Genomic DNA, 17364 nt, shown 5'->3' on the forward strand with positions numbered 1-17364 from the left:
ATTGACCTCATAGAGAAATCAATTGATGTCTATCTAATGATAGATAGTTTAGTTTCACTATCTGTTATAACTGTTCTTATTTGTTAATGTGAGATAGAAGATATTCTATATTGATGTCTAACTGAATGTCTATCTAATGGTAGATAATTTAGTTTCACGAGTTTGGAGTCTAAAGGGTATGAAATATTAATAAAAATTTTAAACGGTATATAAAATTTTATATTAATCAAAACGGCAAAATCGCTGGAATAACAGCGATTTACTCCACCGAAAAAAGCAAAATGTGATTTGTTTTTAAAAAAAGTTCAAATCGCTACCTTGACAGCGATTTTCAATTTATTTATTTTTTAGAAAATCGGCAGCGATTTCAATTTTTTAAAAAAAATAAATAAAGAAAATCGCTGCCTCAATTTTTTTTTTATAAAAAACAGCGACTTACATTTTAAAAAAATGAAAATCGCAGCGATTTTTTCAAAAAAGAAAAAAATTTTATTTTAAAATGGAAGTCGCTGCCTAGGCAGCGATTTTCAAAAAAAAAAAATCATTGCCTAAGTAGCGATTTTGCTTTTTCCGGTGGAGTAAATCGTTGTTGTTCCAGCGATTTTGTCGTTTTGATTAATCTAAAATTTTGTATACCGTTTTGAAATTTTTGTTAATATTTTATACCCTTTAGGCTCTGTACTCTTAGTTTCACTATCTGTTATAACTGTTCTTATTTGTTAATGTGAGATAGAAGATATTCTATATTGATGTCTAACTAAAAGTAAAATATAATGAAATCCATATATAATATAATTATATAATTGATTGATCGATTGATTTCACAGGGCAAACTATTTTTTGCCTTTTTATATCTTTAAGAGTACCAATTCATGCCAGTAACTTGATTATAAGGTTGTCGAAAGACGACCCCATCATTAAGAGATCCCAATACTTGTTGTTGTTGTTGTTGTTGTTGTTGAATCGAAGGATTTTGAGGAAAGTGGCTCAGGAAATTGGCCATGGAGCTACTTTGTTCATGATTTGTAATTCGCGCAATATTATTCATGTTAAGTCCATCGTCCCCGTTGTTCTCAACTAGGAACCTTTTTGTATTTGGAGAATGGTTCCTATCGGTGGTTGTTGTTGTTGTTGTTGCTTCGTCGTTATTCCAATATAAACCTCCATGCATCGATCTCTTTGACGATATTTGTGGAATGGATCTATTATTATTGTTGATCATATCGTTCGTGTTGTTCATAATTCCATCGTACATATTCGATTCATTTTCGAGCAATATTGTACCATAGTTTGAAGGCTTTATTCCTTGTAATATTGAATTTGGTACATTTTGTGGTATCGATCCCAACATATCATGCAAATCATCTATTGACCTTTGTGTGTTATTCTTCTTGTAAATTCGACATAAAACCCAATCATCTAGCTGCAAAAAAATAAAATAAAATAGTAAGGTGTAAGAAAAATATTTTTAAAAAAAAAGTAAGACTAATTAACTAGCTAATGAAATATTGAATTTATTCGAGTTTGTGTTCTGTACACTAACAATAAAAATATCTATATGATAACTTTTTAAGTCAAGTGTCATATATAGTAACATATGACAGTGAAAAATAAAGTAACTCTATCCGTCTCAATTTAAACGTCTTATCTTAACTGGGCGGCTATATCTTTGTCTGTTAGAATTTCATGTTTTTTTCTAGTAAGGTTAAACCTTCTATAATCAGTTAAAGTCAGTGGCCGATCCAGGATTTTCATTAAGGGGTTCGGGAAAAAAGAATAGTGATCTGAACCCCTAAACCACTAAGTCAACCTCTAATCTTATATTCAAGAGGTTCAAAATTAATATATAAACATAAAAATTATTAAAAAGTACCTTAAATATACAACGTAATTTTTTGCCGAGGGGGTTCATCAACTCTAGATCCGCCCCTGGTTAAAGTACATTAATAGTATAAAATATTCCTTATAATAACCACGTGTATATATATATATGAAAATTGTATTATTTTTATATGATTAAAATAATCTATGTTGAACCCCCTTCGACTATTTCGTATGTCTATTTTTTCAGATTTTGAAGCCTCTTATCGAAATTTCTAACTCCGCCTATATATATGTATATATATATATATAAAACTTAAACTCTTTCAGCAAAAAATTTCAAATTTGAATCGAGTCATCTACAACAACAACATATCTAATGTAGTACTCGTGGGGTCTAAAGAGGTTAGAGTATACGTATAATTTATCCCTATCTGATACGATAGAAAAGTTAATTTCGATAAATGCAAAATTTAGGACTTACCCTCAAAGATCCTTTTTTGTTGGCAACAATATTATCACAACCAAGGGGCTTGTTATTTGTTTTATTTTCTACAACTCTGTATTCATGCATGATCCAATTAGTTTTTACCCCTTTTGGTGGTTTACCGCCGTAAAAAACGAGCGCCTTTTTTACCCCGACCTTTTGTGTTCCACCGGAGGTAAAAACCGGCTTGTCGGTTCCGGTAGCCTTCCAATAACCCGATGTTGCTGCCCGATTTGGCCTCGCCCCGTTAGGATATTTTCTATCTCTTGGACTAAAAAAGAACCATTCTTGCTCTCCGAATATTGCCTTAGCTGCATCAAACAAATAACAAGAAGATGATTCGGAATTTAAACTTAACAAATCGTTTTAATATAATTTTTTTTTAAAAAAAAGGAATTATGGGTCCACTACTTTATATTTGTCCACTACTTTATATTTGTGAATATTACTTTTTAAGCACCCTCCAAAAAAACTCAAAAAATAGAATTTAAATGAATATTATACAATTCAGAATTTAAACTAAACAAATTCAAAATTAGAATTTAAATTATATACAATAAAATTAAATAAAAGGTACTACATTTAATTTTTTTTGCAAATTCACTTTTTACACGTTATCGTGGATATCTTTTGAAAATATAAAAAAACATTTAAAATGTCACTATATATAAGTTGATCATACAAAACTTTGTGATAAAAACATGAAGATTAAAAAGGGGAAAAATATTAATTTATCACTAAAAAATTGATTAGCAACGAAATTCGTCACCAATTTATTGCATATTTGCATATTTAAAATTTAATTTAGACACAATAATTATTCATCGCTGACTCCGATCTCTTTTCCCTATATATAAGTTATAGTGCAAAGAAAATATAGTATAGTGGTGAAAATAGTACCAGGGAGTTCCCATGGATCAAACTTATAAAGATCAATTTCACCAATAATATCCACCGGAATCGGAGTGCCGGCGACTCGTTTTTTGAGGTAGTGGACGACGAGTTCTTCGTCCGTCGGGTGGAATCGAAATCCCGGTGGGAGTTGAGGTTGATGACGTGTCCCGGTTGATGAATCCGTACTCTCCATAAAGAAATCACAATTTTCGATGTTTGAGTTGACCTGAATTCAGTATTTTACGTACCAACAAAAGTACGTACGTAGTACGAGGTTGATAAATTCGAATTGTGTTATGATTAAATTTTGGGATTTTTTTTTTGGGAAGAGAGAAAATGATAAACAAGAAGGAATTTAGTTGGTTAATTTAGCCCCCACACTTACTTATATATGGTACAAGGCAAAACTGAATTTACAGTAATGCCATTATATATATATATATATATATATTATATACACTGAAATATATACTTTAATGGTAAAAATAGTATTTTTTGCAAGATTTTTATTTGAACCATGAGGAGTTCATTTTTTATACGTAAACTCATTAATTATTTATCAAATCACGCGGTAATATAATTAATAATTATTTTTTTATCTGAAATATCACTGTATTCAAGTAGGAAAAGAAAATAACTGATAATTAAGGTGTGTTTTGTTAAATAGTTGATAGTGATTTTGGTAGAATAACTGAACACATGATGATTTGAATATAAATTTTTCAAAAAACGTAACATTTCAGATGTATTTTGACTATCATCTCTGTAGAAAGTTTTTGTAGTATTGAATTGTGTGGACATACTATGATCGAATTGGACGCCAAGGTTTAAGAAAATATAAAAGACATTTAAATTTATTAATCGTAAACATGCTTTGAATTCTATGGTAATTATAAATGTATGTTATCAAAGGTAAAATTATATTAATTTAATTAGAAAGAAAGACAGACATCTAAATTTATTAATTATAAACATGTCTTGAGATTCTTGTGGTAATTATAAAAGTTTGTCATTCCAAATAAAATTAAATAAAGAATTTCAAATTAAGAAGTTCATAAATATAAGAACACGTCTTTGATTCTTTTTTATTTTGGAATAAGCTAATTAAAAAATAGAACAAAATTAAGGATATTTTTTTTTATTAGAACGATAATATTCGAGTCAATTAATTCGTACCTCGACTAAACTATTGAACAATATGTTACAACAATCACACAATTATTAGTGTGGATAAATCTACTCACTAAGAAAATATTTTTTTCGTTTTATTTAAAAATGATAACATTTCTTTTTTTTTACACAATTTTATCTTAAATTTTTTATTTCTTTTTATGATATAATTTTGTGAATATATTTAAATCATATTTCAAGATTCTTTTTAAAATTTAATCCTAATTTCGTCAATTCTAACAGTTTAACTTAACGTAAAATGGGCGTTATTAGGATTTGAGTAGGACATTAATTATATATGGGAAAAGGGTCTGATATACCCCTCAACTTTGTCATTTGGAACTGATATACCCCTCGTTATAAAAGTGGCTCATATATGCCCTTACCGTTATACAAACGGCTCACATATACCCCTGCCGTTACAAAATGGCTCACATATACCCTTCATTTAATGGAAGTTAAAAAATTAGTTTTAAATTTATATTTATTACTTCTAATTTTTTTAAAAAAATTATTTAGGGGTATATATGGTTCTTCTATCAAAGTTCAAAGTATATTTTAATTTTTTTCATACATAAATTATTTTTTGACTTCTTTTATTATATTTATTTAAATTTCTTATTCTTATTTTGTTTTTTCTTTCATTCCTTAGTTTAAAGAATAAAAAATTAAAATATTTTTTTGTGTGTATTGTAATTTAATTTCGTATTCGAAGAAAAAATTTGGTCATCTACAATAAGTTTTACAAGAATATTAGTGAAACATAAATAAATTTGATTATCAAAATAATAATTATAAATTAGTCATTTAAACAAAAAAAAGTCAAAAAAAATATGTTTGACGAGGATTAAATTTACTCATATGAGATTATATTTTTTAGAAGAAAATAATAAAAATTTAGATTAAAATTATTATTTTTTTCATTTCCGTTAGAGGAAAAGGGTATATGTGAGCCATTTGTTTACAAGTAGGGGTATATATGAGCCACTTTCATAACAAGGGGTATATCAACTCTAAATGACAAAGTTGAGGGGTATATCAGACCATTTTCCCATTATATATATATATATATATTGTCAGAAATTACTATATAAATATTGTCAACAAAAATAAATTAAAAAATTAGTCGTTAGTGGAAAAATAAATAGTGTATATGTTAATATTAAATTAGAAGTGGAGGTCGTCATTAGCATAAATTGAAGAGGTGATTAGATTAATACATGATAATGATGTAATTAGAGCTTGATAACTGAAAATTAGGCAATATAATTAATCGACACGCATGCAAGTTGGTACCAACACGTGGACAATCGAGTAAAAGGGGCATATACGCAGAACCACTTTATCCTGCACGAGATATATAAAGAGATTTAAATCATTTCAATATTTTATTTGATATTCAGTTGAATTCGTGGCGCTCATATGAATCATTTAATTAAAGAGGAAACTCGTCCTACAATAAAATTTTCTTAATTTGCAAAACTCGATTTTGAAATATCGAATTAGGAGTGATTAAATTTTACAACAGAAGTTTGACATGACTCGACAGACAGATAATAAGATAAGAAAGCATTTCTAGGCTACTCTTTGGACAAATTTGGCCTAGTGTCACACTTAGAATTTTTTTTACAACAACTTGTCTCTATCAATTTATTTATATATAGTATCGTTGATCTTGAACTCGGATAAAGACAACAAATACAACGATTAGTAGTCAATTTATGATGAATCCTCGCGATACGTATAATATAATTAGACGGATTTAATTAGTTTTACAATATTCTTTCATTGCAAAATTTTTTTTAGCATTTTTATTTTTAAACTTAACAAGAATAAGAAATTTAGGGATTTGTTTCAACACATATCCTTCACATGACCAATCTAAAATAAATGAACCTATTATTAGGGAGAAAAATCTTATAGTTAGTTTCATTGGAGAATTAAGTATAATGAAATTTCTCCACTCTTAATCATGATTTTAAATTTAATTAATTTTAATACAAATTTAAACGGGTAAACACCATATAATTTTTTTAAAAAAAATTTGTGAATGAATTATAGAAAAATATCTTGAAAAATATTTATGGATGTTGCACTTACCTAATTAAAGAAAAAAGCAAGTGGAATCTATTTCAAAATTAGTAGCCCTAACTTGGACAATTTTTGAATGATCCTTCATTTGCTTTTGAATTATTTATTTTTCGATGTTTACATCAAACTATAAAAATTTGTCCACTTATGATGCTTACATCAAACTATATCTAAATCTCTATATGTATGGTCAAGTGACAACATGGACAAATTTTTAAAGGGGTAGAATAGGCTTATTCGAATCTCTTCGCTAAAAAATTAGGCTACACATATAAAATTAATTTTTCATTATATTTTTAGCTTTTCTCGATCAATACATCAGAAAAAAAGACGCATATAGTATTTCGTAAATGTAAGATCAGAAAAGGGAAGGACCACATCCATAGGTGGTGTGATATTGATGTATAGTGTATCTTGACGCAAATATTAATGGTTAATTTCACGACTATAAACCATGACACACAATACAAATATCTAGGGAACAAGAATCATAAAGTCGTTTGTCTTATTAGGATTTAAAGTGACAAAAATCTCCTAAAAGTGCCAAAAGATAGATAGAAATATCGCAAAAAAATATTAATAGAATCAAAGAATATGATTTGTAATCTGCGAAGTCGATTGAGTCTTTAATTTAGTTACAGTAGAGTTAAAAACACTAAGTAATCGATCTCTGTATAATTATCCATAGTAGTGGATGTAATATTTCAATACTAAATTGATCGCCAAATAATTTACTCATAAAATTAATCGAGATACATCTAAATCGATCGAATAGTCATATAAGAAAAAATATTATTGACATGGTTCTAATTTTCCACCATAAAAGTATGAAAATCTTGATTTTAGTATAAGTGGGGTCTAAACTTTTTTGTGAGATAAAATTATGTTAGTATGTATTATTAAAATTTTAATTCATACATCATGCTCAATTAAATAAATCATATTATAAAATGAAATTAACGAAATATAAGTAATATATATGTTTCTTTGTATAAGTATCGGTTTAATACATGCATTAAGAAAATTATTTTAATCATATATTATTTGATTAAACTATCAATCTCTCAACTCAAATTCATGATACGTATTCATGTTCAATATTGCTCATCATGCTTCATAAATTTGTCTCTTAGGCTAAGTCATCATCCAGCCTAAAAGCTCGCGTATATACTGATCACGTGAACATGTTTTTACCCTAATAAAAAATTTTACTTTCAGGCTCCTTCCTATGGTCTCTACAGCCAACTCATTTCACTCCAGTTTACCGTAGCAACTACAGCAAGCTGACTAGCTCCCTGGCTCGTATGACTAGCTCGCGTTCATCCATTTTTCGAGAATCAATCAATAACTAGCCCTTCAGTCTATTAATTCTTTACTATAGTGTGTCATCTATAGTAAAGGTTCATCACTAGACATTCAAATAAACATATCAAATCAATGTATGAGAAGATAAAAACAATTAACCATAATGGCATATTTGATTTTGGAATTGCAAATTTAAAGAGAGGCTAATCAATCCATGTGATAATCAATTTAAATTGTTTTTCATACAAGAACGAAAAAAAAAGTATTTGTTTTTAAGTTGAAAATAATACGTGGAAATTGGAGTTATATTTGACTTTGGACATAAATATAAATTAAAATTGCTTTGAGTTTTTGTGAGTGACTTTGTAAAATAGCTTTTTGAAGTTTTTTAGAATTTTGAAAAATTATAACAATTCAATGTCAAAAAAGCTTTTTCAAATAATATTCCACAAAAAATGAAAATTATATATCCATGGCCAAACGTACAATATATAATGTGTGAAGGAAAAGGAGGTATTTTAAAGGCAAATTAGTTTCGAACGAAAAAAATATGTTATTTTCCTTAAAATAACCTAATAAACAAAATTTATGTCACATAGACAGAGCGGGAAAAATAGCGTAGATGTAAAGCTCAAAAGAACCTAGATATTGGTGATAGATTAAACGAGAGATTGTCAGACATGTGAATCAAATCTCATATTAATTAATAGTTGAAAAGAAAAAAAGATATTACAAATACTGTTGCACATTAGGCCTTTTAGAAAAGATCGTACTTGTTTAATGTCTTAATCCAAAACGAACAATATTACATCATATTAAATCGAATTACGTTATCAATGTACATAGTGAATCCTAAATTTGTATATGTTCGTCATAGTTTTTTTTTATAAAGTTAAAGGCCACAATATCATAAAAAATGAAAATTTAAGCTTTCAAACATGTGTTTTTTTAAAGCCTTTCATGTGAATCTAAGTCAAATATTTTTATAATAAAGTACAATATTTATGTGAAATTATATGGTTATCAATCTATTTCTATCTAAAAGGGAAAACCTAACTTGCTATTTTTAATGTCAATTAGGGAATAAACACGTGTAAATATGCATGTGTACATAGTCGAGGGCGAAGCTAGATAGGGTTGAAAGTCCTTTGACGAAAAATTTCACTATTTATATATTATTTAAATTATTTTTGTTATATATAGTAGATGCTGAATTTTTTTGACTTTTTTTATATATTTACTTTTTCATATGTTTTAAATATACATAATTAGTGAGAATTCTGATTCTGTCATTACATAATCTTATGTACTTTTGCATTTTCTCGTGATTTTTCATGATGCTCGCAATAAAAGGCAGACAGATGAGCACGGGTCAATGGAGAAAAACTTGTAAGCTTTTGAAGGAGTATATGAATGATATTTTAGGTGAGTTCTCCGTTAAAATAATGAGAAAGATAAGTTTAGGAATATACAAAGGCATTATATATTATACGATTCACATGGTACACACACTTTCAAGTCGGTTTGATATATGTACATAGAACCAAAACGCACAATACATGTCATGAGTTTGAGTCATGACATTTGAGATTCACTAATATAACATCGACACAATATATAATAATGAAATACTGAAAATATTTTGAAACATAGGTGTTTTAAAACTTTTGACTCTCGTTTATTTTCATAAATAAATCTAAACTAAAATCTATTTAAACCGGCTCAAAAATTCACAATTACTCACCTCCAAAAGACATTTTTATAAATTATTGATATACATCTAATTTATTTATATTAAAAAATTGCCTAGAAATTATTTTTCCTCAATAAATCAGTTTTTGGATGTTTGATTATCACAAAAGAGAGAAAATCCTTTTAGTCATGGACAAAAGTTACTTGCCTTGGAATTATTTTAATTCACTTTATATTAGTGTTCCCATGAAAAGAACTATTGTCATATTTTGTTTGGATACTGGTTGGAGTTAATTTTACCGTAGTGATAAGAATTTCAGCTCGATGAATTATCCATTCTTTCGAGAAAAATGATTTCAAAAATGACGAAGAAGAAGGAGAGAGTTTAGGAGGTAGTTTGATAGCAGCTAGTTAGAGTTATGCATATATTAGTAATGTAACGATTAATTATGAGTAAACCTATATATATTATTTTATGCATTTATTAGTTGTGCAAGAGATTAATTATACATGCCTGATTTATTCCATCCTGTATTCTCGATAAAATAATACATAGATTTCCTTAAAACTTATACATGTATAATTAATTATGCAGATTTCTAAATTATCTATCTAACATTATTAATTTAGTATATAAATAACTTATTTTCTATTTATAAAAAATTTTATTCCATGTAATTTTAAATTTATCGAGATCTAAATATATACATCGAAAAAGAAAAAAGAGGAGTTGGGTAGACGTTTGAAAAGACACAAGGTCATTTTCTCTTGCAGATATTACGGCACAAAGATAAGTCATATTTGCATGAGCTTTCAATAATCTCTAGGTCAATTCGGTATACAAAGTATTTTATATTTATATAGGTTTGATAAAAAATTACGATGTAAATTATAATTTATTTTCGTATAGTATTAATTGTAGTTGTTTCTACGGTTAGAACTCGTGATCTAATTTACATAGAAATAACTTTGTCATGGTTCTAAAACTCTTCTCCAACTTTTAATAAATAATGAGATAGTTCGGTGCACAAAATATTTTGTATCCGATCACGTAGAGTTCAATAAGAACTGTGGTATACGTAACTTATCCTAATGTAAGTATTTTGTAGTTGACTAGTTACTTTTACGAGTCAAACTCGTAACTAAATTAAACGTCACATAAAAATAACCTGATTATTGCTCAAAAACTCTAGATCCTTTAAGTTTTAGTAAGCAACGAAAGGGGGAAAAGAGAAAAAGAAGAGGAATGAGAATTCCCTAAATAGTAGTACTATTTTGTAACTCAATTTACGTGATACACGCTCTTTCTTACATGTCAAATCATACATCCTTTCCAGATATACAAATATAATACTTTTATTAAATACGAGTCAATTTCGTAATCAGTAATTTTGGCTGAAAATCCGTAGATATTAAACAAACCAGGCTGGATTAAGTGTATGAATACGACATTTCTATGAGATAACAAATGCTCATATATTTTGAAAAAAAGTTTACGTACGTTTCTTTGATTTCTTATTCTTTCTTAAACACACGATTGGAAAGTAAATTGTAGTGAGTTTTAACTAGGTATTTATCAGATCACTTAAAAGTTAATTATATATTTTAAAACTTTTTATAGCAACATTACCTAGGAGCTTTGGAATAACGTTACTCTTATATATATATCTTAAAATTCAATCGAGTCATAAAATTAATTATTGATTTTACGTCAGATTAGACTCATATATAATAGGCTGGATCAAAATTTAACTGATTGAGATAACGAAAATTTTAAAATAATATATTGAAAAAAAAAAAAACGCTTCATGTTTTCTTATCTTCAATTTCCCGCCCTAGGAGTAGCACAAGAAAAAAATAATAGAATTATTAATTCAATAATAAAAGATTAGTACACCTTCCTCGTTGGAGCTTCGGACTCCGAAAAAACCGCCCACATTATACACCCCGTAAAGGTGCATGCGATCCGTTTTCTAACTTATATGAACATGAGTTATTTTGTGCATCGCGAAAAATAGGCAGGAATCCTGCAATATTCAGGGAGGAAATTAGCTAAGTGGAGTTTTGAGTATAACAATACGTCAGACACCAAAAGCAAATACTTTCATTAATTAGTATAATTTTTTTCGAAAAAAAAATCATTAATCCCCTTTTGTTTAAAAAAAAATATATTTTCTGTCTTATTTTACATGATCACTAGACAAAGATAAAACAGTACTTCATTATCGTTCTATTATAATTTTTTGTTAGTGAGTTGTTTTTCTTATTTTTCTTTTCCTATTTAGAGTATGATATTTATATTGTCAGTAAATTGAAATCGAAATACGCATCACCGAGTCTCACATTGAAGGGTCAAGTGATCCCTAAAAAAGATAATGTCATATTCCGTTCTCGAATAAAAAACTTTTAATTATTAAAATACAGATAAATACTTACCACATCATCACGAACGTAGTTGATGGTTGCTTTCACTAATTAGCTGTATGCTTAATCATGTCTTAATCTCTCACTGTTTAAGGGTTTAATCCATTTCCCATTTTTGTACATGAAGGCAAAATGCTTTAATTTTTTCCATTGATTTGAGTAGTTAACAAAAACACATACACAAATGTCAGTGTCACAAACAAAATTAAAAATAGTATCTTAAAAATAAAAAAAAAATTAATCAAGATAATAAAATTCAGAAAGGCCTAAAAATTTGAATTATATCATAAGTTTGTTATTAGTTAAAAAAAATATTATAAACTAATTAATATAATTGAATAGGTTATTTAAGTCTAATAAAAATAGATTTAAAATGAAATTTAATTTTAGGGAAACTTACATAAATATATTATAATAAAAAAATATTTACCATTTATAGTAATAAATTTTTTTTTACTTGACCACTTTTAATTCATTTATAATACAAGTTTAATACATATTACAAAGTACAATTTATTATTCACATATAATACAAGTTTGAATGATGGATAATATATTTATCAAACATTTAAATACGCTTATAATACAATATGACAATTTTTTACCAAACAAACATAATATATTTCAAAAACAATTATAATTCAAATATATTGCATACATAATTCACTTTTAATACATATTACAGATTTATCACAATACTGCTATAAATGGTAATAAACAAAAAGTATCGCTAAAATTAGTAATTATTTTTTAAAATGTATTAATTTATATAATTTTTCCTTAATTTTATTGGGCTAGCCCATTTAAATGAGCATCTATCGAATTAGCATATCCCCGGGTTTTAAGCGCAAGAATCGATTAGAAGTTGTATACATGTGATCTATATGAGTTTCGAGCATTCAAAATAAGGAACGATAATAAATTAAACACATCAATGTATTCAACATTAAAACCACATTTTTTGTGAAATAATTAATGTTTGTAAAAGCATTCATGAGGGTTATAAATCAATCACACAATCAAATTTGAATTTGAATTCAAAAATCATGATACAAAGAATTCAAGTACAAATCTATCAATTCAAAAACAAGTTGTTAAGCTCATTTATTGTACTAGAAATGTATATTCATTGTATACTTATCTTTTAAACGACACTAGGAACAGGACTACAACTTACAAGGTAGTTAGAACTCTCGCGAATAAGGTGAAAGGTTCAGTAATCAATCGATTAAGCTACTAAGATTTTCCTATATGATATATGTACATATACATATATACACACGTGAATAAATTACTTAGTATCTTAATGAGTATTTGAATTGACTTATTTTTAGTGACGTTTGACTTTTAAGTATTTTTCTAGTTTGAAAGTATTTAGATAACATCAAAAGTGCTTTTAAACACTTTTCAAAGCTGAAAAAAATACCAAAAATTAAAATATAAAATCAATCCAAACACCCCTTTAGAACCTGTTTGGATTGGCTGAAGTCATTTTAAACTTTTGAAAATATTTAGCGAAGTTGAAAATAACTTAAAACAAATTTTAAATGACTTATAAAAGTTATAAACCAAAAGTAGAATTCCCCCTGTTTTTTATTTTTTGACTTAAAAGTCATTTAATGTTTAATTTTTATTATTAATTTTACTAAAAAACTATTTTTTCAGCCTATCGAAACGGACTATTAATCTCTGATTGATCACCCAAATTTTAGCCAAAAATAAATAACTCATCTGTTTTTCCATATCCATTCACTTGTATTTGGAGAAAATATAATGGATAGATTCTTTACAGATACAATTCACCTTAGCATTTATATTATTTATGAAAATGATATTAATATTAATTTGAAAATGATTTAAGTTAAATATGCTGACAATGTAAATATTTTATATCGCTAATGAATTTTAATATGCTAAGTAACTATTCATATCATTTTTATCAGATTATCAATTGATGTTATAGTATTTAAATGAAAATACTAGTTAGCACACTTATGGTTTTTTATATTTTAAATTCATGAACTAATATAATTGAATTGGGTATATTTAAGTCGAATTAAATAAATTTAATTTAAAGTTTCAATTTTATTGGGTTAGCCCATTTAAATGAACATCTATCAAAATAAACATAGCCTTTGTTAGAGGTTACTCTACTCGAGTCTCTAGAGCACAATTATCTAAAGGGTCACGTCAGAACGTCAAAAATCAAAAGTAAAATTAAAAATAAGAAGCGAGAGAGCTCTACAAGCTATATTCATGTATTTTTATATGAGTTTCAAGCATTCGAGATGAAGAATGATGATAAATTAAATATCAAGATGCTTAAGATCAAAATCACTTCTTCGTGACATAATTTATGTTTGTATTAACCGTAACAACATTTATGATTAATAAATCAATTTCACAATGTCCATTGAAGAGAAGAATTTGAGGATACATTCTTAATTTTTTTAAAAAAAGAATTTATAACATTCACTTAGTTATTTTTTTTGACATGAAATTTATCGTTATTATATACTATATATGTATATTTGTGTATATATATATACATAAGTTTGGATCATCTTATTAAAAATTTCATCTTATTGTAAACTTATTTTTTAAACTAGCAAGTAGTGGATATTGAAGATAAAGCTTTCATTTCATTAAATATTAAATGATAACTTAGCACCTATTGATCACATTATTTAACCAAATTTAGCCAAAAATGAAGAACTCATCTTCTTTTTTACTTCTAATTCACTTATATTTGGAGAAAAACTTAATGGATAGATTCTCTTTACAAATACATTTCACCTTGGAAATTATTATGTTCATGACAATGATATTAATATTAATAATTTTTAGAAAGATTTAAGTTATATACACTGAATGTATATATAAATTTTGTCATTAACGTCTTTAACATGTGATATATAGTTGGTCAATTATTATTTTTCTGATCGAAAATATTAATTAGGAGACTTATGAGGTTATCCACACACAAGCAAAATTGACAAATCGCGACACAAGTTCTTGATCGTCATATTTATTAATTCTCTCTATAATTTAAAAATAATTATATATTAGCTTACTAATTAATAATTCATATAAGATATACCTCGATATATGTAGTTTTGCTACTAGATGCGATGTAATAGAGAGATAAGTGCACGAGAGAAGAAGAGGTTAAAAAGATAGGATAGGCGAGCGAAATACACTAGATACATGTATCGAGTATACTAGATACAAGAAGAGAGGTAAGTGACAAAGGAGAGTCGCGAGTAAGAGAGGATAGAGGTGAGCGAGAGAGTCAGATACATGTGAATCCAATTCGATACAATGTATGTAGAACAAATTACACCTATGTTTGATCCAATGTAACCAAGATACATACGTACATATATTTAAAAATCTGATAAAATTCATAATATTGCAAATTAGCATGAATTTAAGTAACTAACTCCTAATAAACTAGTGGAATTTCTGTATGTTACCCAAAAATCAATGTCAAAACATATGTATATATATATAATAATAAATCATACCAGTAAAGATGTGCACACTTGTTAGACAATTATATATAAAATTGTTTTTGTGTTACTTATAGATCATAAATTAGATAATAAATACAACTATTAATGTTTATATTAAAATAATTATTTATATCACACTCATTCGATACATCGTAAATCCTATTAACACGAGATATTTTATAGACTAGAATGTCTACTAATTAGACAAAAAAGCCAGAATTTGTTGAAAAAAGAATATTGTGTCTTTTGATGTGTTAATTTCTAGTGGTTCATAATCAACATGAGGATTATATTTTGCAGTCAAATCTATTTAAAAAATTGAATTTAGTAAATACCACTTCAATTTATAAGTCCAAGAATGATTTTTTAATCCATTCATTTTCAATATTGTATGATTAACATTATGAAATCTCCTAAACAACAATTAACATGGTGTTAAACTTACTAGAAATAATGGTTGATTTTGATTTTCCCCCTAAATTATGAAAATGGATTTTTAGCCTAATTAATTTGATATAGGAAAAATTACATAAATTGATACATTTTTTATAAATAATTACTAATTTTAGCAATATTTTTTATTTATTACCATTTATAGCAATACAATGTTAAATCTACAATATGTATTAAAAGTGAATTATGTATGCAATATATATGAATTATAATTATTTTTAAAATATATTAGGTTTGTTTGGTAAAAATTTGACACATTGAATTATAAGTGTATTAACGTGTGATAAATGAATTATTTATCATTAAAATTTGTATTATATGTGAATAAAAAATTATTCTTTGTAATATAAATTAAACTTGTATTATAAATGAATTAAAAGTGATAAATGGTAAATATTTTTTTTTATTATAGTATATTTATGTAAGTTTCCCTTTGATATATCCTTTAATAATTTGTTCATTATCATGCCAAATAAAACACATAACTCACACGCATGTATAATTAATTTCAGAATAACCTATTCCTATCGAAAAGACATATGACCACATATTCATTTTAGTATTTATATTACTAATATGAACTAAATATTAATCAGCCAAAGCCAAAGCCAAATCTATGTTGAGGTGAATTAATGAACTCTTCAAGAACCTGAAAAATTGTATAAACAACACAAGTTTATACATTTCAATTTGTTTGTACTATTTTTCGTTTTAGTTTATATTAAAAAAAATATTTCTTCTCTTTTGTGCTATTCGTTATGTTAATTTATCAAATAATATATTTAAAATCATAAAATTAAAAAACACTTTAATACATTTGACATATATTTAACTTAAGATTATAAAAAGAAAAATTTTAAAAATTATTTACTTTTTTAAATTCTGTATCAATTAAAATATGACAAACAAATAAATTAAAACGAAAAAAATAAATAGAAAGCTCATGTCACAATCAAAATTTCTCATAGTGATGGGCTGCAGGCCAACATGTGGTAATGTTGAAATTTGGTTTTTTTTCCCCATATCCTATTTCCAATTTTCAAAGCCCAACTAATTTGGTGGTGTATGAAAATTAAATTTTTTATTTTATGAAGATAGAAGTAAAGTTGATATATGTGTTATTTTTTAAAATTTTATTGATAAAATTAGACTGAATATATTATTTTTTGGAAAAATTATATAAATTGATACTTATCAAGTGAAAAAAAAATATTGTTGCTATAAATGGTAAATATTTTGTTATTACAGTATATTTATGTAACTTTCCCTTATTCTTTAACTATCATAAAACTTTTATTTATGATAATGCACCTAATTAGTTATCGTTTTATTCATACTTATTGCTATAATGAAAATATTAATATAATATATGTCATATATGAAATTTTCTCTTTATAATATTGGTAACAAATACAAAATTAAGTAGTGTCCTTTAATATTTTTAAATGATGTCTCGATCGAATTAAATTGTATATATCTTTATTATTTCTTATTTGGAGCCTGTGTTGAATA

At 26.3% G+C, this 17364-nt stretch overlaps 1 protein-coding gene across 1 annotated transcript; it reads right to left on the reverse strand.

Annotated features, from left to right (window-relative positions):
• Positions 1 to 698: 698 nt before the first annotated feature.
• LOC107032538 (NAC transcription factor 56) lies at positions 699 to 3563 on the reverse strand. Its single transcript, XM_015234146.2, has 3 exons — positions 3209 to 3563; positions 2306 to 2619; positions 699 to 1423 (listed from the first exon to the last, which is right to left on the reverse strand). Exons 1-3 carry the CDS (start codon positions 3393 to 3395, stop codon positions 857 to 859), a joined length of 1068 nt encoding a protein of 355 aa, XP_015089632.1. The 5' UTR covers positions 3396 to 3563; the 3' UTR covers positions 699 to 856.
• Positions 3564 to 17364: the final 13801 nt, after the last annotated feature.

This window comes from Solanum pennellii, chromosome 10, assembly GCF_001406875.1.
Source record: "Solanum pennellii chromosome 10, SPENNV200".
NCBI lineage: Eukaryota > Viridiplantae > Streptophyta > Magnoliopsida > Solanales > Solanaceae > Solanum > Solanum pennellii.

Excerpts from the sequence above, each read along its gene's own strand:
- LOC107032538 (XM_015234146.2), bottom strand. The coding sequence starts at position 3,395 with ATGGAGAGTACGGATTCATCAACCGGGACACGTCATCAACCTCAACTC. Across the intron at positions 2,620-3,208 it reads TGATCCATGGGAACTCCCTG|CTAAGGCAATATTCGGAGAG; the intron begins GTACTATTTTCA and ends TGTTTGATGCAG. Across the intron at positions 1,424-2,305 it reads ACAAAAAAGGATCTTTGAGG|CTAGATGATTGGGTTTTATG; the intron begins GTAAGTCCTAAA and ends ATTTTTTTGCAG.